The sequence below is a fragment of the Cupressus sempervirens genome, chromosome 1, assembly GCF_028749045.1.
Source record: "Cupressus sempervirens isolate cs-2001-9-10 chromosome 1, ASM2874904v1, whole genome shotgun sequence".
NCBI lineage: Eukaryota > Viridiplantae > Streptophyta > Pinopsida > Cupressales > Cupressaceae > Cupressus > Cupressus sempervirens.
Genome location: NC_143118.1, coordinates 824,871,142 through 824,898,528, shown reverse-complemented (window position 1 = coordinate 824,898,528; position 27,387 = coordinate 824,871,142). Strand labels below are relative to the sequence as shown.

Here is a 27,387-nt window from a genome sequence, read left to right as displayed (position 1 = left end):
AAATCCATGACAAAGTCTAATTTGTGCCCAATAGCACCAATGTCTATATGCTAAGGAATTGTGCTTAAAACAGTAATCCCTTTCCAATGCAAATACACAAATTCTTTAGAATTTTAAAAATTCTGAGCATTACCCAATTGGTGCACTTGATTGTCGATCCTTGGATGGTAAAGAATGACAACCAAGTCAAAATTGCACTCCCTATCCTATTATGGCCCCTTGAGCATTGATTCACACTTGACAAGAAATTGTCTTGAGGTGGAAAATTTGCCACTTTGTCTCAAACAAGCCCTTGATGTGCTGATTCCATTTTCCCAAGAAATATGAAAATTCACTCTCCAAACACATGTGCTCACGAGTTTTTAAACACCAAGGGAAGGAAAGTACTTCAAGTACGAAATTCCTCCATAGAGTTTTACTGCAAAGAAGGAAAGGAATTTGTTTTAATATGCAAAAATCCATCATAGATGCCAATGAGCACAAATTATAGCTGTGAAATGATTCAAAATAGTAAATCCCCTGTCATAAGAAAGATGTGTTGAAACCTCAAATTTTAGCTTCTAAAGGAATGTGTTTGGAAGGTGAAAATCTTGGAGGAGTTTCCATATGCCCTTAGAGTGCAAATTACACACAATAAAGGAATTGGTTTGTGTGTTAAAATTCCTCCATGCTTGTTAAAATGTGCTCAAGAGTGCTATTTTTTTCCCATAATCAAGGAAATTTCCTAGGGTTTCAAAATCCTTTGTAGATATTAATATGCCCTCCTGAGCACAAACTTTCCATGGGCACAAAATTTTTAAGATATTAATATCCTTCTTTATGTTCAATTAATGCCCGTAGAAATAATTCAAAGGTTGCAAGGGAAACAAGAGCATAGGATTTGCTTATACTTCACACATGCAAGGAATTGATTTGGAAATATAAAATTCTTTTATCCCAAGTGTGCCTAAGGTAATATTGTGATGATAGATTTAAAATGGTTTAAGTATCTACATCTTTGTCTAAATTTGCACCTAAGGGAATACTTGAAAGGGGGAATATAATTAAATGAAATATTTTGAAAATCACCACCTATATATTCAATATGCGCCCAAGACTATGATCTACTAAGACTTTGGAAATATCAACTTTTCATGAGCTTGAAAGTCCACTACCATGTCTAATTCATGTCCAAGGAGAAGAATTCATTGCAAGGTATTTTTAAGTGTTCAAAAATCTCCTAGATATCCCATTTAGGCCCTAGGTGATATTTGCAAAGATTGATTTAATAATAATTGAAAGAGGGGAATTCATCAAAGTGTTGGAATTCTACACCCACGTCCAATTAGCACCATAGAGGAAATTATGAGAGGTTGATTTGAAATTGGTCGAGTATGGAATCCTTGACTATATTTAAAATGCGCTTAGAGTCAAGATCACTCCAAACATTGATTCTCACATTGAAAGTTAAAGAAACAAGTCTAAAACATTGGAGTTTTAGAGACAGAAAGAAGAGTGAGAATTTTTGGAGAAAGAAAATCATAAAATCTTGAAGAACAGAAATTTTAAAGTGGATTGGAGAAATTAGAAGAGAGATGAGTGTTTGAACTTTGAAGAGAATGTAAAACAAATTGGAAGAATTCAAGAAAGGGACATGGAAATTTTCAAGAGAAAGGGCTTTTTAGAGAGAAAAATATGGAAGAGTTTTTTTTGTGCTACAGTTTAAATTTCGTGCATTATTCTTATGTCAATTATTAAATTTTGTAGGAGGAAGAATTCCAGTTCTGGATGTTCAAGGAAGACTTTAAGTCCCACAATTTTAGTTCCAGTTTTGAAGACATCCAAGTTTCAAGCAATCCAATTCAAAGCATTCAAAGTTCAAGACTTGAAAGACCAAAGCTCAAGTGCAGATATAGAAGGAAGAATATAGCATCTTGAATTTCCTCCATAAACCATTGAGCTTTTTCCACAATCAAAAACTTACATAAAGGAACCTTGGAGTCAATTGTATGATCTTTCACAATCTTAGCATACACATGATTTTTCTCAAGAGAGGATAAGATATCTTAATAGTTTATTCTAATATTCGTACTATCACAAAACACCCATCAATAGGTGTGAATGGAGGTCATGTTTGCCTATGGTTTGCTATCCTTGGGATGTGTTATTATTCTCGAAGCTGCTGGAGTTGGTATCCCTCCCATTGGTGGGTTGAGTCAAGAATTATTGCTTAAATTTTGAATGGCTTGGAGGAGAAGTGGGGTGGCTCTTTTATTTCTCTCATTTTGTTCTATAAGAGTTTGAGCAGTTTGCTCCATGAAGCTTTCCAATCTGTTGCTCATTCATTTGCTCGTGGTGTTGTTTGGTGTAAAATGGATGACAGATGCAAGCTGCCTTCTCTCTCTTTCTAAAGCTCTTTGAGCCCTTTGGTTAGATTGTATCAACTATTTCTCACAAGATGGCAGGATTATGCTCTAATATTAATTGTTATGTCCCCTACTGGGATTATTTTGCTTCCTCAGTCTGCCTGAAATTCCTTTTTAAGCCAAGTTACTGGTTTGAATTCAGTTCTAAGCAATGTAACCCTAGTACCGTGGTACGTCGGGACGACAGGACATCGGGACGAGTTTTCGGGATGGGGGGAAAATGGGCCTCATTTCTGAGATGACAGGGGGACGGTGGTAAGGGGAGGATGGGCAGGGAGGGGTGTTGTATAGTATACATATAGAACTTGAAATTTTTGTTATGAAATGATGTTTTAGTAGAACAAAACAAATTAAAATACTTGAACATAGCAAAATTGCAGCATGAACTAGAACCATTGAACATTCAACATAGTAACCTATTACATACCCAATAGTAACATTCAAAAATCAAAATTCAAATAGAAATTCAAGTACCCGTCCTAGTGGAAGCATGGTTGTGGAATGGCAGAGATGGGTGTACTTGGGATGCAAGTACCTAGTGCAGGGACGTCTCGGGGATGGGTGCTTCGAGGTTTGGGAGGAGGGTGCGAGTCTCTGTGTTACATTGGTTCTAAGTTTGGGTTCGAAGGACTAGTTTGCTGGTACGAAATTTTTTTAAAAAGGAGTTTGGGTTCGTTCATACAAAAACATGTAAAAATTCTAAGTTGCTAGTTCGGATTCTGGTTCATATGCAGGTTCGACATTCATCCAATTTTTTTTGGAGTTGGGTTCAGGTTCGTTTTGGACTCGTTCGTACAAGATTATATATATATATATATATATAGAGAGAGAGAGAGAGAGAGAGAGAGAGAGAGAGAGAGAGAGAGAGAGAGAGAGAGAGCATGGTTCATACAATATACTATATATAGTTATACAGATACTTATTGCAAAAGCAAAAATAGTCTACCTATATTCTAATTCCTGAAAAAATGGCTAACAATTTTGTGCAGAGATAAGGCAGAATTATAGGAGTATGAACAAAAGACATGTCAAGAAGACGTACCTTATGATCTTATGAGGGACTGATGAGAAAACTCATGAGGTATTTTGAAGTTCACAATTAACTAAAGAAAAATATGATTTGAATGATTGCATTGGAGTATATGTGTGAACATGTCAAACATCTGAACAAAAGAAAAATATTAGATTGTATAAACTTCATAACATGCCATCTCTAGAAAGCTATCAAGTTTGCTTAACAATAAGTATCGATAAATTTTTGAGAGAATATCTATGGACAACGACTCTTAAAAGAAATAACAATAATAATCTTTATGTAAAATTAAAGGCAGGGATCATGTCAACAACATGAAGAAGTAAGTTTAACTTCAGTGGAACACAAATGTTCATTGAACATCGGCTCAAAGGCTCGTGGCCAAGGACTCATGTAATACTCTTACATGTGTGATAACCATTCTTTTGTGTTTGACATGTATGCGCGATAAGTTGAAACTCTATTCCTATTGCTTCCGTTGGCCCTCGAAATGTGTTTGAAATTTGCCCAAATTGCACAAAATTCATTTTGGGTGCACTTTGACTAGTCAAAATTCGCTGCAGATGTTCAAAAAGTCGTATAGGGTCCCTTTAACTGAATTTCTAGCAAATTACACAAAGAAATAACAATTTGGAACCAACTTCAAACTGAATTTGAATTTGAGGCGAATTGACTTTCGAATTCCATGGTAACCGATTGGATATGGTAACTTAGTAAAATATATATATATATATATATATGTATATAAGCCTAGAGGCTATAAGCATGAGTTAAAATTAGAATGTCATATAGTATTATAAAAACATATGATTTAAACAACAAAAACATTATAGACTTTAAAACTTGTAGTCATAGCATCATGCATACCAGCATATACTTAAAGTTCAAAATGCACTATTAACTATATTTTTTGATATTTTTCAATTAAATTGAAAACTAGAATAAAGTCTAATTGTGTTTGAGTTTTTCGAACCCTCCCAGACTTGTAGGCAAATTGGAGTAGGACAAGATACCAATTTGTACCTAGGCTGATCCGGCAGGGTAAACAGGCGAACGAGGTAACTAAGCTTTTAGGTATTAAATAATGCTTGGGAATCAGAATTGTCTTTTTAGAATCTTGGTGTAGGTCTTGTATCACAAGATAAACAACCGATAAGACACTATTTTACAAATAGTATATAAATTTACTACCAGAATGTTGTAATGTGCATATGGGTTTCCTTTGAAGTTCCATCGAATCCAATTCATCATACAGGGTGCCTCAGGCCATTCAACCCAGCCCAAGATGTAACATATCATTTTAACTAGACTGAAAACAAGTACTTAATTATGAGATTTATAACTTGAACAATTAAATGGAAGGACGTAAAGTAGTTAGGAAAGTACTACATCTTAACTATATTTCCAAAGTAAACATCTATTACAAGCCATTTCATGTGATCATAACGGAATTAACTTTCTAACTGAAATAACTAACAAATCTGATTTCTACAATAACTAAAAAGGAAATAAAAAATATTTCAATTTTTTCCATCACTATACATTGAGTAAAACAAATGTATTTGCAAGTAAGGATCCGGGACACATAGTGAAACTAACTAAAAATATTTAAAGGTGTTGTTCAAGCCTCGACATTTGGAAGAGAAGCATTGACATAGTCTTAACCTACAAACCTTAGACCTTATAAATCCCCACACAATCTTTTAACAAGAAAGGTCCTACCTACTCTGAATTAGGCTTGGGGCATTATTGTCCAGCCATCCGAGCATACCAGTGTTTAGAATGTCCGCTCAGTAATTAGTGGGCATCCCTGTTAACTGGCACCACTGACATCTTGTGATCAAATTAGGCAAGCATGCCTCTAATCAAATCTTGGCCAAGGATGTAGATGGGTTTCTAATACCTGATCACTAGCGCTCGACTTGACAATAGGGTACATATTGGACAATCTTGAGCTGACTTGGATGTTTTTAGAAATCATCATAAAGTTTTCAAATGTTTATACATGGGAGTTTTGATTTGCTGTTACTTCTCCCTTGCAGGCATCCTCTCCTCTCCACCCTCTTTCATTGGCTTCACTAGCCAGGGCAAGTCCTTGGAGACTATTATTTCATATTGATATATTATCTCATGGCGATCTTGGATTGTTATCCATCAGCGGATATATCACAAGCACTATCATGTGCAATGATATATTCTGTTTTGGTTATTAGATCTGTATTACGAAACTCTCCTAAGAAAATACTTGGAATTCAGAGAAGAAAGAACACGCAAAATTAAAATCAGGGCTCTCTGCATATCGAGCCTCAAAGATGGTCGATTAGAAGGTTGTAGAAATGTTAACAAAAGCAGACCATAGTTTAATCATAGTGAAATGGACTTAGAACATAACCTTATCGAAATTGAATAATGCCAAATGTTTACCATATAGGGTAGAAGGATACTTATCGTATGTAGTATAGCAAGATATAACACGGAATAGATACTTTATTCATATACGCAATATGCACTTCAATTCTTACAATATGATTATGCTCATTCCAATGATGATGATGATCCGAAGTCCCTTCCGGACGGTGTACATTTACTTTCCCAAAGGGGTGACTCAATCGTCACGTAACCTTTCGGATACAATTCTACTTGTCAGCTACAATATAGAATTTACCGACAACACCAAAGAGAAGCTAATGTTGTCTAAGTCGTACGGCTCTGATGATTGATCTTTGATGTTTGCTAAGAGAGATAGAACGTCACAAGGCAGACCGAGAGGAAGAAAGAAATAGCTTTTTGATCGACAATAATTGTGTATCGTCTGATGCAAGACGCTCAAATAAAAAACATCCTCTCCAGCCAAGCAAGTCGTGGGCCTTAAGCACTCATCTTGTTTTCAAGATCAGTTTTAAAAAGATCTTCGGTTTCTTAAGGTCATCGAATTTGAAAGGTGGCACCAAGTGTAGATGGCCACCTCTCATGAAAAGATTATATGTTTTAAATTATTATAAGTTCCTTTCTCAAGAAGTTATATATTAGCATATATATATATATATATATATATATATATATATATATATATATATATATAATTTTAATTTTTAAATATATGATTTCATCATGCTATTTATTATATCTGAAATCGCACCTATAAATGTACGTATATCTATATACGTGTGTAGTTCAAAGAAATATGTTTTATCTCTAACATCATATTCTCTTTGTATACGCACATGTATATATATACATATATTAATAAGTAAGATTATAGATATCATCCTAGTATCATGGTGGCATCATATATATATATATATATATTTGTGATAAAACAAATATTGACGGTATCACAACACAACAAAGAGGTAATGGTTCCGAATAAGAATTTTAGATATTTACTATTTTTATATGTTTGACCAAGTAGCTCATGACTGTCCAATGGCATACTCTATTGTGAAGTCGCTGAATCCTTATCAAGGTCGTTAGAGGTCATACTTGATGATCGAATAATGAACTAAGGTAGTGCCCCATGCCTTGATTCTCGTTTAGCAATGCTTTCTCCCCTTCATCTACTTCTGCAATCACTAGAGCAACATTTCTACGAGAATAATAGGTTACTCCATTTAAATCAAACATTAGAATATATCACTGATATATGTAAACAACGGCTAACTACCATTATCAATAAACAAATAAACTTGATAACAGTTAACCAATTCTGAAATACAATATTTCAGCAACCTCCTTTCACATGAAATAAATGGTTAACCCTAATTTCGTTTTTCACATGATCATGATAATGACAATCTCAACTAGTCGTTACAACGGCTATAAACTTATTTTAATTAGGTCAAAATTTTGGGATGTAACACAAGAGCGTGGAATGACAACCTTCATCCGGCCTCCAGCTCCACTTGGGTTGTCTCTACTGGCGTGGCTTCCTAGCTACTTGCACCCTTTGTATTTACTATATCTCCCCTCCAAATTGAGATGATCCAATGGATGAGAATCTTTTAACGAATCTTCACCTGTCATATTATACATAGGCAGAGGTGTAGCAAGGTTAACACATAACATGTACATCAGTTGTAAAGTAGAATATTATATATCTAATGCAAGTCTAATTATTAACATATAATTCACTACATTATACATTGTAGCAGCGACAAGTATAGAGGCTGTAGACATATATATATGTGTTTTCTGGAATCGTATTGTTATTACCTGATGTTGTTGTCCTTGTTTGATGCCTTTTTTCTCAAGGAGGACCCATTCTGTATAGAGGGTGAAACATCACCTTTTTTCCCATGGTGATGTCCCTTTCAAAGTGAATGTTTCCTCATGATATTGCTTCCCTTCCAAAATGCTGCCTTGCTTATCTACCAAATGCCGACGTATGTGAGTAGCATGACTGTTGTATTCTTAATCATCACCGTTGTTAGATAATGTATTTCTGTCCCATCATAATAAGAATTTCTGCCTCTTAATTAAACTCCCAATCATCCATCATTCGTTCTTTTTGGTTGCTCAATTCTTGACCTAGGCAATTAATATAATACTGAACTGCTGCATGATATCCAGGGACTGATACTCCTTTCTAACATGCATTCACCAAGTATGTACATCACTGAGTGTATCAGGAGATTATAAACTGCTGATCGTTGGGTTTACCTAATACTGCATATAATATATATACTTCATCCATTATTCAGTGTTTAGGGTTGGGGACATGACATGTATCAACCTGTTCTAATGTTGGCAAAGATTCCAATGCAATCTTCCTCCTGCATGCTCTTGTCATCTTATGCATTGTAGAATCTGTCATATAGGATTCCCATCATAATGACCTTATACACCACAAGATGCCGATGCATGGCCGAAACATGCGACCTCAAACTGGGACACCTTCTTCCTCACAATTAGAGTAAGCTCAGTAAAGACAGCCTAGTTAGCCTCGAAGTGGGGATCTGACTCTCCATTAGAAGAAAAAATCATTTGAAGATGAAATAACAATTGCATACAAAATATATTGAAGTGAACATTAGGTATGTGTGTGGTTGAGACACCTTTTTCCAACATTATCAACATTATATATATGCCTTTGTTGTACCTTTCTACAACTATTGTATCTTGCATCCTATCTCTTTATTCTTTCTTAAATTCTTTATTTAAAGCACTGTACAATCTTGTTTTGTACCTTGTAGTCTACTGGTGAAGTGGTTCCTTTCTCTTGGTTCTGGTCCAGGTTTGATTTTATGGACATTTCATAGGGTTGTTTCTTGGTTTCCCCACCCAAAAAAAAAAAAGTAGCATAAAATTGGATGATATGTTTATTTATAAATCAGCATATTGACTGTAACTTCCAATAAAACTTGTCCATTGTTTTTGTTTGTTTAGCCTTAATCTTCTTTTTGAAAATTGAAACTTATTTCTGTAGGTAAATGAATTTTACAGATTGTTTACCCTTCCTTACAGTTCAACATGTCATGCAATGCCAATTAATCGTGCAGGTCACTGAAAGCAACACAGAAGGAAATGAATGGATCAAAGAAACCATCAAGACTCTGAAAAGATCCTCTCCAACGGGATTAAAGATAACTTTGCAATCGGTAATGCCCCTCCCACTGTATGCCTCCATTTTTAGCATGAATATCTTTTCACCTATTGTTTTAGATCTCTCTATGAATGAATAATCTGTAATTGTGTCAGCAAGAAGAAATATTAAGAAAATGCCATATGCAGATCTGTTGTACCATTTTAGCTACCCTAGCAGTTTTTTAATATATGTAAAATCTGTGTGAAACCAGTTGGGAATTGCAGCAGTAAGTATGTTTGTGTGTGTGTGTATAAATATCTATGTATATATGTATGTATGTACATGTCATTTTGAGTTAATTTTGCAAAGTTATTACATTTTGATAAAATACAGCCCGTGCAACATAAGGACACTGATGATTTGTATGTGAAACTGCTTAAGCATATTTTGGCATTTTGTGTGAATTGGGTAAAAATCTGTTGTCCAGATTCGACAAGGCCGTAAACAAATGCTATTTGAATGCCTAAAGAAGGAGTTCCGGCTCACAATAAATACTCTGAGAGGACTGATATCCAATGATATGTATGAGGTGATCATTGAAAACTTGTCCTCATTTACTTATTCTTAAATCTAAACTATTAGGTCTTCTTGTTCCAAACTAAGCTTCACTTGACCGCATATAGCTCAGTGGAAAGTTATGGCTAATGCTAGTAAGCCCAGATATTTACCTGTGTATATTGTTGAATGATGTTTGTGTAGGGGATCCGAGCAATAATGATTGAAAAAGATAACTCTCCTAAGGTTGGTACTCGTGCCATTATTGATGACCAATTGTATGAGCTTGTACTCTTACTACACAAATGATTAATTTGTTTACGCCCTTTTCAACTACTGGCAGTGGAATCCTCTCTCTTTGAATGAAATCACTGAAGAGAAGCTTTACTTGGTCTTTAATCAATTCAAGGATGAATATGAACTACAGCTACCTGAAGAAGGGAAAATAGCCAGGTTTAGTATTTGACTGAGATTTCCAACTAGATGTGACTTCTATATTTGCAGTGATTCTGTTTGGTCAAGTCGAGGTAAATCTCACCAAAATGCTCTTGCAGGTGGGAAGGAAAATATGAAAATTCAGGCTATCAAAAGTAAGTAGGATTGATGCCTGTTTCAATCCTTTCAAAAATGGAGCTAAATAAATGAAGGCATAATATATGTTGATGCCAATTGGAGAGTGGTGATCCTTGTTATATTTGAAAATTGAACACTCCCTTGAGATAGATGTGAAAGGACATCAACAATATTAATAAAGATTTACATGTCACTATTTATATATATTTTTGTTCTTTATTTTTCTAATTATTTATCTCAAACATGGAGCAATGTTTGTATTTACTCAACTTGAAAGCAATGACACAAAACATTAGGGGACAGGTTAATATTCATATACCTTTGGTAGCCTCTAGATGTTGCAATTTTGTGGAATCTTCTTTCTTTCTATAAATTTGAAATGACCTCTTATACACTCTTATACATCTATCATTAAGGCTTTGGAAGTGTGAATTGCCACATTAACATGTCTAGTGAATTTTCTTTTGAATAAATCTTTAAATTTGACCAAAGCTTAATCATGAAATTAATAGTAAAATAATATCATTTGTTGTTAGGACAATATCATATTCCTATTTAAAATGTAATTATATGTGACCTGTATAATCTCAATACCTTTTGGTCACCATGAATTACATAATCTCTTAACTTTCCTAAAACAAACAACACATTACTATTTAAAATAATACTTATATTCAACCATAAATGATAATAATTTTTTTGACAACTTCAAAATATAAAGCATTTATTGTCATTATCTTTTATAGTTATGACAGGAAAGATACATATTATGAAGTATTCCAATACATATAAATTAATACCTCAATAGTTTACACAAGAAATAATAGTTTTTCGAATTTTCAGCAATGCTCGTTTAGATTGGTAACTTATTTTATAAATGCACACTTTATATTGAATGATTGTGATATCTTATATGAAGCAAATAGAAAAGCTGAACAATTCTCTTGATAAGTAGTGTGATGTCCGCTTTCTAGGCAGCAAGAGGTGAGCAGAGGGTTGGCCTATCATTCAAGTTCTTCTAGGTTAACAATAGGATCAGGGAAAACCCATTCTGAGGGTCATAGAGCAATTGTAGGGGCTTTGTAAGCCATTTCGAGCTTATTGTACCTACTTTTTAGGGAGGTCAAGTTTTTGGGGAGAACTGATAGTTGATTGGATAATCACTAAAGGATACAAAGCAATACATGATCCTCTTGAGTAGTTTATGGTGTTTGGAGTGAGGTTCCTATTTTTAGGACGAGCTTTTATTTAGCCTGTATGGTTTAGTCAACATCAGAGATCATAGTGCTTTAGTTAGAATTCAAATTTGAATCTGAAACTGTATTTTATGAAAAATAAAAAAATATTTTAATAATTCATAAGCATTTAAATAAATTAATATAAGTGATATTATAATCGCTTTATAATAACATAAGGCGTTTTTAATATGGTCCTCTTCCCTAGGCAGCTAGACAAGAAATATTTTAAATAAAACATGAGGAAACATTACAATACTAAAATATACTTCTTAATGGTCAATTTTCTCACGGAGAAGAAATTTTTAGTAAAAGTTAATAAACAAGACTAGAAGAAGCCTTGATTAGGGCAAAAGACAAGGAAGAAATTAAATTGCTTTGGGCTTTCATTTGGAGGCATTCATATTTCATATGCTTTGTGGAGAGCTCTGATTTACCAAGAATAGAAACTCTGGAGATTTACCAACTTGGACGTTGGTGAATTGGAATCGAATTGTTTTATTGGCTCATTATAGCATCCAATTCTTGTGAGGATCTATGAAAAGGGGTTGAAGAAATCATGAAAAATGTCAATCGAAGTGGAAGGGACGATATTTGAAGATCATTGTATTAGGAGTGAATCTGCACCGTTTCAGATTGAATTTGGGCAGAATTAGTGTTATAGCAAAGTTTTCAGAACATGTTAGAATATTCTCAGCCAGTCGTACAACAACCATAGCATCTGATGTCACTTGTTAGGGAGAAATGTGGAAAATTTTATAGGTGGTGTGGATAGATTTGAAGTACTTCTAGATTTCCAATGCTAATTAAATTTTATTTTATTTGCCAGGTACGATTTCATATTGATCTATTGAGTGAAAATAAAGAGATTGAATTTGTTTCAGATTTGTTTCTAGATAGACATTTTAGTTCAATTTCTTGTGTTCCGGAATTATTAAAAAATCCTAATAAATCATAAAACCTCTATAAAGCACAAATATTAGAAAAAGAAAAATTACAAAAAAATTCCTTATGTTGGTCAAAGGCAACTACCAAACAGACTTCAGTATTTCAACAAGTATCTCTAGACATCTTTTAGGTAGAGATGTTTTTCACAGCAAGTCAAATTTGATATGCTATCAAGATTCAATTATGTCATTTTGAGTCAAACTCATTGATCTATGTTTCATGTGCAATGGTTCACAAGAACTTGTTTCTTAAGAAAAACACACCACTCATTGCATCTAGTTGATGCTTACAAAGAAGAAGCTTTGGGCTTCTGCTCACCCATCCCAGTACTACTCCAACTCAAATGTTCTTAACCATGAAGTTTTCCTTCCAGCTAAGTCCACTTGCGACACCATTTGCAAAACCTTTAATAAGTGATGTGCCTCATGAAGCATTCATTATAAATGCCCTTGAGCTCATCAATTAATAAGTAGGAGATATTTTCTATACCAAGTCATATTATTTATTGCTATCACGATTCAACAATGTGGTTTTTGAGTCAAACTCATTGGCCCTTGTTTCATGATTAGTCAAAACTTCTTCACTACTAAGATAACCTTTTATCATTTCTCACATGATGATTTTAATGTCATATCTAGATAATTAATATATCATTGAAAGAGGCAATTTTAACAATTTAATCAGGCATTTGTTTTTGTAGATGAGGAAAATTAGGAGGTTAGATATAAATACACAATTATCCAACCCAAAAAAAGCTATACAATCATGTTAATTGAGATCCTAATATCTCAATGAAGCTATACAATTAAATTTGCATAAATCAATATAAGATGCAAATAAGAACATTTTCAAACCCTCCATTTTCCTCCATTCTTTTTCTTTCCCTAATTGGATGTTTCTCATTGGTTTGATGAGTGCACAACTGTGACAAAAAATAAGGATAATTTGATAGTGTAATGACGAGGATACTATAAAATTATGGTTAGTGAAATTGAGAAACAAAAGCCCATTTTTGGAATTCAAATTGAATGGACAAAATTGAAGACAATGAACAAACATGATTGAATAAGACCACACATAAGAAGGTAATTGAACAAGTGGGAAATAAAACATTAAAAGAACTAGAAAATAAAAATAAAATTGGGAGTTAGTAAAAACACATTCAATAATTTCCTCCAAATTAACCAAAAAATAACAAAATAATTCATATTTAATTATTTCACAAAAAGGACAAAAGTGATAAATAATGTGATTTATTAATGCCAAAGGGGGTTATGTTGGGACATAAAAGGAATAATAAAATAATTATTCTTATAAGGACAAACTAATGATCTAGATTAAAGAATTATCAAAATAAGTTAATTAGATTAATGATCAAGATCAATAAGGGGTGACAAAATAATTCAATTAGACTATGTTAAAGGGAAAAATTGATAGGACACTACAAGATTATAGGACATGACTAAAAATTTATTAAATAATTCACATTATCTAATTAATGGATGAATGACACGAAATTGAGACCTCATACACAATATATAAAATATGTTAAAAATGGGACCCAAAGGCATTGTGTCTACAAATTCAATTATGGTTGAGAGTTTAATTTAGAGGACGATCAACATTATGTTTTTTTTTAAATAATAAGGGTTATAGTAAAAGTAGGTTTACATTAAATTCATTTGCATTGAGACTATAAATAAATATTCACTCATAAAATAAATAAATTATTATAATGATTTTCTCAATTTTAATAAACACACAAGTAAATTTAATTTAATTTAATTTTTGATAGATAAAAGGCTTTCAGTTATGCAAAAGTACAATGATTGTTGCTTTGAGCATATTCTTTAACATCTTTGTGTTGGAAATATAAGAGGAGTAACCGAGAGAGGAGGGGTGAATTAGTTACCACAAAAATAATTCCAAATCCCTTAAATGTCAATATAAACTTCTTACAAATCCAAATCCTTGTACAACTCGGTTAGAACACTATAGCTCGGTTAACAAAGCAATCTCGAGATATTAAAGTATAATAACCTTTAGTAATTTAGTTGTAGAAACATAAAACAATAAGCAAATAACATAAACAGAAGAGACACCAAGATTTAATGTGAAAACCCAATTTGGGAAAATCATCAATGCAACTAGTTAAAACTTTTCACTCTTTTGAAGTGAGCCCTGTTAAGAGCCAACCTTGTTAAAGGTTACAAAACACACTATTAGGTGTGACCCTGTTAAAGGATTTGAATCACCCTGTCAGGAGTGGTCCTGTTAGAAGTCTTAAGACACTTCAATCTAGAAATGCCACCTTGTTAGAGGATTTATAAAAATGACTGTTAAGTCAACTTTGTTAAGAGATTTCTTCACCACTACAATTGTTAGAGTAACAATGATTGACTTGGTCGATGAAGCAACTAATTTGCAGATTCAGATCACTATTATGGTTTATCCTTTGGATCCTTCCTTATTAGAATATTCTTTGTATCTCCTTGGATGTTCTGACCTTAATCATATATCCTTCTTTATTTTCATCTTATTCTCTTCCTCATACTTCCATATTTCAATCCACAACTTGACCTTTCATATATATGTAACCCAATGTCAAGTGGGCTTGAATATCCTCTTCAAACACATAATTAATATCAACTAGGTTGGCTTGCATAAACCAAATAATAAACAAAATTATTCTATTGTCACTCGACTGACACTGAAACTGAGTCACTTGATTAACACTGAGTTCCTTTAGTAACCGACCAAACTCAGTTTACACTAGAATCCTTCATTTGACTGACCTAACTTTATTTACACTGGATCATTGAACTTGGTTCCTTTTGAACTTCTTCTTGACTGATATTGGAGCCTTTTGTGCTCGGTTACTACTAGCAATAGAGTGTGACATATGTGTAACATCAATGACAACATACAATTGAATAATTGATTTCAACAATCTTCCTCTTTGGCATTGATGGCAACACAACATGTCATAAGCAAAGAAAACTTAGAGCAATAGAATGATTTATAGAATTTTATAATATCCTTAGTTTCATTCTGATTCTTCATCCATGAGAACTCGCTCTGAGATTCTCCCTCTGACATCAAACTCTATCTGATCAAAATCTACCTCTTATAGATAACTTCCTTTGATTCAAAAAACAATCAATCTCTCCCTTAATTCTTTTGATATGAACATGTTACAAGCTCTCCCTCTTTGGCATGAAATGCCAAAGACTTCATAAAATGAATTTCAATGTACCTGATGTATTGATTCATATGCAATAAGCTCTAAAATTCTTGCATCAACTTGATAGATCTTCAATATAGTTTGGTTGATGCATCACTAATCTGCACTCTAGTAAGCATTAGATAGGGGAATGACCCCTAAGTTACCTCTTAGATACAAAAATGCATCCTTAGGTAATGGCTTGGTGAATATGTCAGCAACCTGCTCCTTTGTGTTCACATATTCCAATCTAACCTCTTTATCTTGAACTAATTCTCTCAAAAAATGATACTTGATTGCAGTATGTTTTTTCTTGGTGTGCATCACTGGATTCTTAGATATGTTAATTGTACTTGTGTTATCACAATAAATAACCACTGGATCATTGATTTCTTCCTTCATTCTTGATAGTAGTTGCTTGAACCATATTATGTTGGAACAATTAACTGTTGTAGCAACATATTTTTCCTCTATTGTAGACTAAGAGATGCAATTTTTCTTTTTGCTTATCCATGATACTAACTTCTTTCCAAGAAAGAATGCTTCCCCACTGGTGCTTTTCCTTTCATCAATGCTTCCAACCCAATCAACATCAGTAAAGGATTTCAACTCAAAGTTTCCTCCTTTCTTGTACTATACACCATAGTCTTGTGTACCTTTTAGATATCTCATGATTCTTTTGACCACCATCATATGATTTTCTCTAGGATGTAGAAAACCTTACAACTATACCAACTATTAATGCAATATTAGGCCTTGTGTGAACCATATACTAAATTTTCCCAATCATGGATCTGTAGGTGATCTAATTTACCTCCTCTGAATCATCATTCTTGGATAGCTTATGTCCAGTAGATATAGGTGTTTCAGTTGGTTTAGAATCCTCCATTCCAAAGGTCTTCAGTATCTCCTTGATATATTTTGATCGAGAAATATAGATACTATCCTTCATTTGATGAACTTGCATACCAACAAAGAATTTTATCTCTCCAAACATTGTCATTTCAAATTCTTTCCTCATTTCTTCAGAGAATGATTTTCATAAGTTATCATGACCTATAAATAAGATATCATCCACAAATATTGCTGCTAACAATATCTTATTTTGTGGTCCTTCTTTAATATACAAACTACTATTATCATTTGTTCTTTGAAAATAATATGTACCAAATATCCATGTAGCCTTTCATACCATGCTTTGGGAGCTTATTTCAGACTATATAAAGCTTTGTGTAATCTGCAGACCATGTCCTTTTTATTTAAATCAATGAAACCTTTGGGCTAATCAATGTAGACTTCCTCTTCTAGAATTCCATTCAAGAAAGTTGATTTTACATCCATTTGATTCACTTTGAATCCTTTAAATGCAACATATGCAACCAGTGTTCTAACTCCTTCAAGTCTAGCAATAGGAGAAAATGTTTCTCCATAGCCTATACCTTCTTCTTGAGCATATCCTTTACACACTAGTCTTGCCTTATTCCTTGAGACTTCAACATTTTCATTAAATTTATTTTTAAAAACCCATTTTGTACCTATTACATTTTTATCCTTGGGTCTAGGAATAAGAGTCCAAGTTTTATTCCTTTCAATTTACTCAATTTCTTCATTCATTACCTCTATCCAACTTTCATTATGCAATACATCTTTAACACTTCTAGGTTCAAATTTAGTAAGAAAATATGTACCTTTTAGTTTGTTCCTTGTCATTATGCCTTCTATCTAGTCTCCAATTAGATTTTTGGGTGCATGATGCCTTTTGACATAGCTAGCAAGTACATGCTCCTTTCTTCTAGATTCTGGACTTGTTTCACTTGGTTCACCACACTCAAGGGTTCTATGAAATTCTAAAGTCTTCTCGGGTCACATTGTCTGAGACTCAGTTTCCTTTGATTGTGACTCAGGTTCCTCTATTGTTAGCTACCACTGAGGTTGCCCTTGCTATTGCTCAGTTTGCTCTAATTGCAACTCGGGTTGCATTTCAAACTTAGGTGACTTGGGTGGTGTTGACTGTTGGGATGGTGCTATCTATTGTTGCCCAATCACATTTTCTTGTACCTTTGGTAAAGTATTAGGCTCAAAGTATATAAAGTTTTTGTAGTCTTCAGGTTCCTTGCTGCCTTATTCTTCACTCTTTTCTACAAACTCATCAATTTTTACATGTACACTTTGTATAACCTTGCGAGTAGCAAGATTCAAACATTTATATGTTTTTCTCTTGTTGAAGTAGCCTAGGAATATGTCTTCATCACTTTTTGCATCAAACTTTCCTTTCCTTTCCCATTTCAAGATATAACATTTGCTTCCAAATACTTTGAAATAACAAAAATTTGGTTTATAGCCATACCATAATTCATAAGGTGTTTGATCTGTACCTTTCTTTAGTTGAACTCGGTTCAAGGTATGAAATGTTGTGCTAATTGCTTCTTTCTAGTATTTGGTTGCAACATTTTTCTCAATCATCATTGTTCTTAAACAATCCATGATGGATCTATTCCTTCTTTTTGCTATGCCATTTTGATGAGGTGTACCTGGTGTAGATACTTGTCTTTTGATTCCTCTTTCATTACAAAATTCATTAGAGATGAATTCACCTTCTCTGTCCAATCTTAAGAATTTAAGATTCTTTCCTGTTTCTTTTTCAACTCTAGCTAGATACCATTTGAACTTTTGAAAAGCTTAGATTTTTCTTGTAAGTATATTACTGTCATCATCCTAGAATAATCATCAACAAACAAAATGAAAAGCTTGTCTCTAGTGTAGCTCTCTATACCTATTGGTCCACAATGATATGTATGAACTAGTTTCAAGACTTCTTCTGTATTGTAATTTTTACTTTTGAAGCCAGTCTTGCCCATTTTTCCAATCTGACCTTGTTTGCATATGGCTAATTTAGGTTTCTTTAGGTTTGGAATTCCTCTTACTCTTTTTTTAAATTTATGATAACTAGATTATCAAAGTTTACACGACACATTCTTTTATGTCATAGCCAACTTTGTTCTACTTATGCTAAAAAATATGAACTCTCAGTAAGATTAGATAGAATAAATTACCTTTAGTCTAATTTTGACTCCCAACTGGGTTTCCTTTACCATCTAGCAATTTAGTTTTCCATTCATGAATTCTACCTTGTATCCAATGTTTTTTAGTTGTGCCACACTTAGAAGACTGTGTTTTAGTCCTTCAACCCAGTAGCCATTGTCACATTTGAGTCTATTAGTTAATGTAATGCATCATTTTCATTTCACATAGCATGGTTCATTGTTTCCAAATCTAAAACTTCCACCATCATAATGTTCAAAGTGTACAAAGTTTTGTTACCAGTCATGTGATGAGAACAACCACTATGTATTACCCATGTGTCATTCTTATTAACATGAAAAATAAGTGCCATCTTCTCATTATCCTCATCATTTGATTCATCTTTAATAGAAATATATACTATTTCATCTTCATCATCACTGTTAGAATCTTTAGTAATATAACAATATTTTTTACCATTGTCTTTGTAGTCTTTGTAGCTCTTGAAATCTTTCTTTCCTTTGAACTTGTTGAATTTTTTGTTATCTATGTTTTCCTTATTTGGACACCTTTTAGCAATGTGACCAACTTCTTCACAATAGAAACAAATCAATAGAATTTTTCCTTTATATTTATCTTTACCTTTTAGTAACCTTTTTGCAAGCAGGGCTTCAATAGCTTAAATGTCATTATTTGAATCTTCATCTTCTTTACTGTCAGTTTGGTTTCCTTTTGAGTTTCCTCCCTTTCTACCAAAAAATAATTTGTCTTTGAATGTTGATTCTATGTTGCAAGAGCTAGGAAGATAGTTATCAAAGTTATCCAACTCAAGGGCTATTAATCTTCCCACTAGTGCATCCAAAATTATATCATTTTTGGGATCACATCTCATCTCTTGAATAGTTGAAACTCTAATTACATAAATAAGAAGAAGAGTTTTTAATACCTTGTTGGCTACTATAACATCATCTATTTTTCCTTCGGTAGCTTTGAGTGTTCTCACACTTGCTTTGATTCTTTCACTATATTTGTTAGTTTGTAGTGACAGATCAAGGAAGTACTGTACATACTTCATAAATTCTTTGGGGTTTAGGGACGAAGTTGTGGCCGACATATGGCTGACATGTTGTAACCCTAAAGTGGCATAAAAATACTTGTATAAAAGGGCTTAGGGTTAGGGATTATTTTATTATTGTGATGCAAAATTGGTTCTTGTAGTAGTATTGAGCTGTAAGGGATTACAGATTGTAATTAGTTTGTAATCACTGGATCATAATAATATTGTACTTGCTATTTGGTGGATGTAGCTCAAGGATTGGGTGAAGCATGTTAAATATTGGTGTCTTGTGTTCTTTTCTGTGTGATTTATTATTTTTTGATATTGGCTATATTTGCATGTAATTGTTATTTCTATCCTTGGTTTAATCCTAATAGTATTTAGCAATGTTTTCATCTTCATTTGATCAAACTCGCCTCTTAGACTTTCTGCTTTGGCTCTTTTCACGTTGCCATCTCCTCCATAGATTTTTGCTAGTTTGTTCCACATGTCAAAGGCAAAAGGACAATCTTTGACTTCATCAAACTCTGAATAATTGAGAGAGGAAGCAATATCAATCATCATTGTGTTGTGATTCTTCATGTTCACCATCTAATCCATAGTTAAAGGCTTTGGACGTGCCACATATTCGTTCTCTAAGAAGTCCAAACCTATATCTCAAATGGTTACTAAATGTAGCTTCATGAGTTCTTGCCATGCTAAAAAGTTATCTCTGTTAATCTTTGGGATCTCTCTTTTGTAAGACATCTTTGATCTTTAGCTTAGCTCCTTCAAACCTTTCTTGTAAGCACCAAAAATTATGATACTAATTGTTGGAAATATAATAGGAGTAACCAACAAGGGAGGGGTGAATTAGTTATCACAAAAATAATTCCAAGTCATTTAGATGTCAATACAAACTTCTTACAAATCTAAATCCTTGTACATCTTGGTTAGGACATTGTAGCTTGGTTAACAAAGAAATCTTGTGATATTAATGTGTAATAACCTTTAGTAATTTAGTTGCATAAACATAAAGCAATAAGAAAATAACATGAACACGTGAGACACCAAGATTTAATGTGGAAACCCAATTTGGGAAAACCACCAATGCAACTAGTTTCAACTTTTCACTCTTCTAAAGTGAGCCTTGTTAGGAGCCAACCCTATTCAAGGTTACAAAACAAATTGTTAGGTGTGACCTTGTTAAAGGATTTGAATCACCCTGTTAGGAGTGGCCTTGTTAGAGGTCTTAAGACACTTTAATCTAGAAATGACACCTTTCTAGAGGATTTACAAAAATGACTAACAAGTCATCTCTGTTAAGAGATTTCTTCACTACTACAATTGTTAGAGAGTAACAATGATTGACCTAATTGTAATGTCCCCATTTTAGCAGTTGTCCAAGTGTGTGTGCGTTAGCCTTGTTCTACATGGTCCCGAGGGCTGACAAAGGGTTTAATGGGATCCTGGAGTGTTTTGGCCTAGTCATTTCCAGTTTGGGCCAAAACGAAGTTGATTTACTCAGTTTCAGGCATACTTACTATTTTTAGTAAGTCAACAGGACACAGTGCAGGTCAATTTTGGTGATTGAATTTGATACTCCTCGATGAGAGCTTTTCGATGAGCTATCACTCGCATTATTCGAAGTCCGATTGCTAATACATTTTAATGCCTGAAGTTTTATTAAAGTAACGTCTAATTTAATTGTAAAATATTAAAGTGTTACTTTAATATTTATTTTATGGGGATGTGTACCCAAGGGAGACATAAGGGGTATTTTAATATATGTTTTATATACTACACATCTTTTATCCCACATTGCCCATATGAGTTGAGTGGACCCTTGGAAATAGAATAAAAGGAAGCATATGTGGATTCATTAGCCAGGTTGAATATGAGAAGAAATTGGTGTGTGAGTTGCAGCTCCGTTCTTGGCATTTGAGGACGTCTATCCTCTCTTGTAACATTCTAGACGTCATTCCCTTGGGGTTTGGCCTTTGGAATTCTTTGTTATTGGCTTCATTATTAGGCAATTTAGTTGCATTTCCAGCTATAGGCAGAGTTGGTATTTTGCTCATATCTTCTTCACTACTTTTCCAATGCTTATGCCACTCTGAGGGAATGATATTATGAAGGTAGTGGACTGATTAAAGGACAAAGCACTGTAGCAGCAAGTTCGAAAGCATGGGCTGGAGTATTATGTCAATACTGCTGAAGTAATTAGTGAGTTGATAAATCTACCATGTATTTGGTTTTATGAATTCTGAAAATAACATTTTATTAGCAACAGTTCATTTCCACTTTGCATATTATTGTAGTTTCTTTCCTTTTTATGTTGTATGATACCAATTGCATGCACAAAACACAAAAAACAAATAAACGTTTGATTTTCGGAGTTATAAGGGGTTTAAAACATTAAACGGAGAAATAAGAGGTTGAATGCAAACTGTTTGACAAAATTCCTTTCAGCAAATTGGTTTAGTTTTTTGGGACATCTAGGGGTGCCCATTACACTAATTGATGAAGAAACTGATTTGTAGATTCAGATCATTATTTTGGTTTATCCTCTAGATCCTTCATGATCATAATATTCTTTGCAACTCCTTGGATTTCCTTCCCTTAATTAGATATCCTTCTTTATTCGCATCTTATTCTCTTCCTCATACTTCCATATTTCAATCCACAACTTGACCTTTCATATATATGAAACCCAATGTCAAGTTGGCTTGAATACCCTCTTCAAACAAATAATTAATATATCCACTAGGTCAGCTTTCGTAAACCAATAATAAACAAAATTATTCCATTGTCACTCAGCTGACACTAAAATTGAGTCACTCGGTTAACTTTGAGTTCCTTTGGTAACCGACTTGACTCAGTTTACATTGGAATCCTTCATTGATCAACCTAACTCAGTTTACATTGGATCTCTGAAGTTGGTTCCTTCTAAATTCGGCTTATACCAGAGTCTTCTAAGTTTGGTTACTACTAGCAATAGAGTGTGACATTTGTGTAACATCAATGACAACATACAATTGAATAATTGATTTCAACACTTCGCCCATCTTTGCTTAAAAATGAAGTCTAGTTTCCTTTTGTGTAGGTTGGAAAATTGATTTTTTTCTTCTCAAAATGGGGTATTTTGTTTGCTTTATTTCTTGCACAGTATCAATATCCTTTTAGTGCAATCTGTAAACTTATCCAAGCCTTAACTGAGACTTATTATTAATATTGTCAATGAAGAATAAAGTTAAACATTTTCATTTCAATCTAATTCCCTATAATTTCATATTTGTTAAAGGGGATCAAAGTTTCTTAATTCTAAATAAGATCAAATTTAGTTTAACATCTATTTATTTAATAGTTTAGAAGATTTAATTGATTGTGTAGAATTTCCTCAGTTTTAATAAATATGAAAAATTATTTTTCTGGGTAAGTGTACAAAGATTGGGGACTAAAAAGATGACACTCTTTTTGGTCCCTGCCCCCACTCCCCTCCCCCCCAACCAAAAAAAAAATTGAATTGGGTGTCAAACCTTAGGCTTGGGCACACAAGTCTATTTGGCATGAGCTATGTATAGTGTACACCATTGTGCAAAATTCATAAATTTCAACAGTGTTTCCCTAATCCATCATTTTCATTGTCATAACCGCAAGCTAGAGGGTGTTTGGACATCTTAAAAAAGACACATACCATATTGGAAGAAAAAAATTGTTCATGGGTGTATTAGATCATCACCAAAATGTCATCAAGGCATTGAGGAGGATGACTATAAAATAACAAAAAATAGTGTGAGAGATCGATTGATAGGTTAAAAGAATTAGGTAGTACTCAACTCTTATAGTGAAGCACTAACAAATTTATTGAAATCAATTTTGACCCATGTAACCATAGTTATAGGGAACATTTAATTTTTGGTCCAACAAAAGAGAAGAATAAAAACTATATTTTTCAAATAAGTGAACACATGCGAATGTGAAAAAAAAGAAGAAGTTGATGTTTGTGCACTCTTCACAGATCCTAGAACAACTGGACCTCTAAGCATTAAGTACAAGTGGATCCCTATCCATTGGTGTCACTATAATTTTTTTGGATAGGTGGTGGATGGTTTTTGACAGATATCTATGCAATGATCATGAGTTACCCCTATAGTTTTAAAAGGAAACTCTATTGCAAGATTGTCCCAATGACTTGCCAAATTATTTAGATTATTTATAATTTTAGGATAGAGGTGAGTGTTCCTCACATGATAGACCAAGGGCACAATGTGACCCTACATTTCCAAAAGTCACGTTGAGCATGTGATTGTTCCTTCTATTGTGAAGGGGACTATTGAAGAGAACAACTTAAACTCTATTAGTGTGTTGCTTCAAACCCTAATACAATGTTGCAATCTTCTACTATATGATGACATGGGTGAGACTTCTAGGCCTTGAGTTCCTCCTCTTTTGTGGTAGTCATGTAGAGATCTTTGTACATGTGATGTTGATGGTAGTTGAGATGCAAAGACATTGGATAGGGTCATAACATATGATTTTCTAAATGTTGCACTAGACATTGATAATGAGATAATTTTTTGTAGCTCAAAAGGTTAAATTTGATTTTAAAATGAGAGAATAACAAAATTGGTAGAATGAGTGTTCTTAAAATCTAGTGTCAAAGTGTTGATGGCACTATCAATGTTTCTCAACCCCCTTTTTTCATGACACCATCAAGTCCACATGTATATTTCTAGTAAAATATTATAACTATTACATTTGAGTATTTGAACATTTTATGGAAGGTTGTCTCATAATTCATTGTGTATGTAAAATATTTTATTGATGGACCTTTGAAATTGACACGTCACACTGAATTTTTCACGAAACTTTCATCCAAGTATCATTTCTTTATTAATGGTGTTGTAAAAAAAAAAGGTAGTACTAGTGACTAAATAATGCATTTATTGTTTCCTTTTTAATCATTGACATCAAAGATGCCCCCTATTGTTTGTGCCTCATTAGATCATGATGTTGTCACAAAAATAGCAAGTTTTGTAGTATTGACTAAGGTATGAAATAGCTTAGTAAATTTTATTAGTTCTTTTACTAGTCTTTGTGGAATTTTTTTATGGAAATGAATGTAGTTTAAATGTTTCATATATATCTTCATCCTCTTGATCGTCGAAGGTGGCTTGGGATCTATTTTATTCTCCTTGTGGGAAATGACTAGAGTAGGGACCTTTTCTGTATGCCTATATGACATTTTTGGACATTTGTTTTGTATTATGTATACGTGGTATTGTATGTCCATAGGGATTTTTGGAAACAATATGTATGACTCTACTAGATATATTCCATGGATCACATTATTGTATATATTTATATGGCTTTATTCCCTATGAATATTTATACTTCCTACTTATTATATGCACTTTATGTCTTATGTGTACTACTTTGTGCCTTATATGGATCCTCATGCCTTACAAATGACTCACTCCTTACATATATTTATGTCATTCATGTATCTATGTGCATTTTTGCTTCATGCTTCATTTATTAAGTTTATCTATGTGTCTCTAATATTCTATATGTTTACTTCCTAACTTAAGCAAATGTGTATCTATGCATCACATAACTTCATGTGTATAGTGTATGCTATGTGTTATTTGTATTCACATTGACAATTCTCAATTTAGATCAATTCATATGTATTCTTTATGCTTTACATGTTATGTGTATTCACATATATGCTTCTTGACTTAACTGAATTCATGTATATACATCATTCTTTATGTACTACATGTATTCATAAATTTTCTTTTATTTGCTTAGGTGAATTCATCTGTATGCTAAATGCTTTTGTTGACATAAAGGTCAATTTTTCTATCATTCATCAACACTTAGTCAATTGGTTATATTTCTATTGAGCTCTATAGTTGCTACCAAGCTTATGATTCAGTTTGCAGTGTTAACCAAATGATTTAGTTGTTCCCAAGCTAAGTAGTCAGAATACAGTGTCTACCGAGCACCCAAGTTAGTTTGCAGTGTTTTTTGAGCTACATAGTGTTTACCAAGCTTCAAAGACAAAGTTCAGTGCAAACTGAGAATAGTAGAGGCTACCGAGCCAAACAATGGAAGTGAAGAAGATCGTAGTGTTAACCAAGCTCTATAGTATTAATGAATTCCAACAATGTCTACTGAGTTCATAGGGTTAACAAAGTGGATCTAGTGTTGATTGAGTCATGTAGTGTCAACTAAGTGATCCAGTGGCTACCAAGTTTTTCAGAGTTCACCGAGTCATACAGTGTTGACCGAGTTCAAGCTACTTAGAAGTGATTAGTATGGACCAAGCTACAAGTTCAACCAAGTGCCAAAGATTTTCAAGCATTGACAATGTTTATTATGTATTAGAACATCACCGAGTTTGTCTTCAAAACCTGAGTTACAATAGTTGGGATGACCTTGTGAACTATGATGAAATTGGTATTATAGCCAACTCTAGTAAGTTGTAATTTGGATTGGTATATATGTAATACATTGCATCATATCCAAAGAAGAGAAGTGAAGTATATGATGAGTAGAAGTGAAAATTGAAGAAGGCTACAAGCAGTATAAGGGACAACAAAGATTTATCTATCATAGTTAGGTGATCATTGTAATATATGGAATCTCAACCAAAAAATTAGAGTTGTAGATCAAAGATCAGCCATTGGTTCATCCTAATAGGTATACTGGCCAAATCCTTTAACAAGGTAAACTTAACAGTTGTTGTTAAATCTCCTAACTAAGTGCATACTTCATTATATGTTTGTAAATCCTTTGACAAGGTGGACCTTTCAGTCCTTATTGCTTCTAACATGAAAGATCACCAAAAGTGGTCAATTGTAACCCTTAACAGGCTAACTTCATACTGCAATACTAAAGCTTGTGGATGTCATCCCCACTGCAATTTTACTTTCTAATTGGAAGGTTTCTGGGTCACCATATCTTGTGTCAAAGTGTTATGAATGTTTATTTTCTTTCATTATTTCATGCATACAATTAGATCATAATATTATATGAAGGATTAATTGATGAAGTAAGATAAAAATTTATTGGTTCCTGATTCACCCCTCCCCTCTTAGTCTCCTTACCTACCTTACATTTCCAATAGTTGGTATTAGGACTATTCAGGTTCTCACATCATAAATTTAATAGGTTGAGAAAAGATAAGAGGTAATAGAGGTATACAAGCTAGATAAGGTTATCGACAATAAAAATTTGGATCTTGAATTGGCCATTGGGAAACTAAAGAAAGAAAAGGAGAAACTCTCTCAATCATTGAAAAGAAGGAATGATCTTGCCGTAAAAATGAATGGCAATCTCTACATTGAAAAAAGAATTGAAGATTTCTATCCAAAAATAAATTTATATGAAGCTGATGAAGCAATCAAATATCTATTAGAAAAGAATTCCAATCTTCAAGAAGAAGTCAAAAAGTTGAAAAGAACAAGAAATCCAATCAGTGAGATTATGTGAAGTCATGGAAGAAAAAGACAAAGCCAAAGAAGAGATAGAAGAAAAGAAAAATGAAATTCAACATCTATCCCTTCAACAAATAGACTTCATTGATCAGCTCATTAATGAAAATGAAGAACTTATGAATCTAATATCAGAGAATGAAAGACTTCAAAATGATCTCAACAATAAAAAATAAACTTATCAAAGAATGATGAAATATCAAGAAAGCATGAATTAATTGAATGAACAAAGTCAATACAGACACAAAGGAAAAGTTGGAATAGGATACATAGAAGAAGGTGAATCATCTCAGCAAGGAGCTCAAAAAATCAAAAACCTGCTTGCAATC

At 33.3% G+C, this 27,387-nt stretch overlaps 1 protein-coding gene across 4 annotated transcripts in view; it reads left to right on the top strand.

The window, feature by feature from the left end:
• LOC149580404 (3-hydroxyisobutyryl-CoA hydrolase-like protein 5) overlaps positions 1-10,420 on the top strand; it is a 72,223-nt gene extending 61,803 nt beyond the window's left edge. For all 4 annotated transcript variants that reach the window (XM_089790616.1, XM_089790623.1, XM_089790628.1 and 1 more), the window contains exons 12-16: positions 8,937-9,035; positions 9,450-9,551; positions 9,722-9,763; positions 9,861-9,970; positions 10,072-10,420. In XM_089790616.1, coding sequence (XP_089646742.1) covers positions 8,937-9,035; positions 9,450-9,551; positions 9,722-9,763; positions 9,861-9,970; positions 10,072-10,111 — 393 coding nt within the window. In that variant the 3' untranslated portion in view covers positions 10,112-10,420. The remainder of the gene's footprint in view (positions 1-8,936; positions 9,036-9,449; positions 9,552-9,721; positions 9,764-9,860; positions 9,971-10,071) is intronic.
• Positions 10,421-27,387: the final 16,967 nt, after the last annotated feature.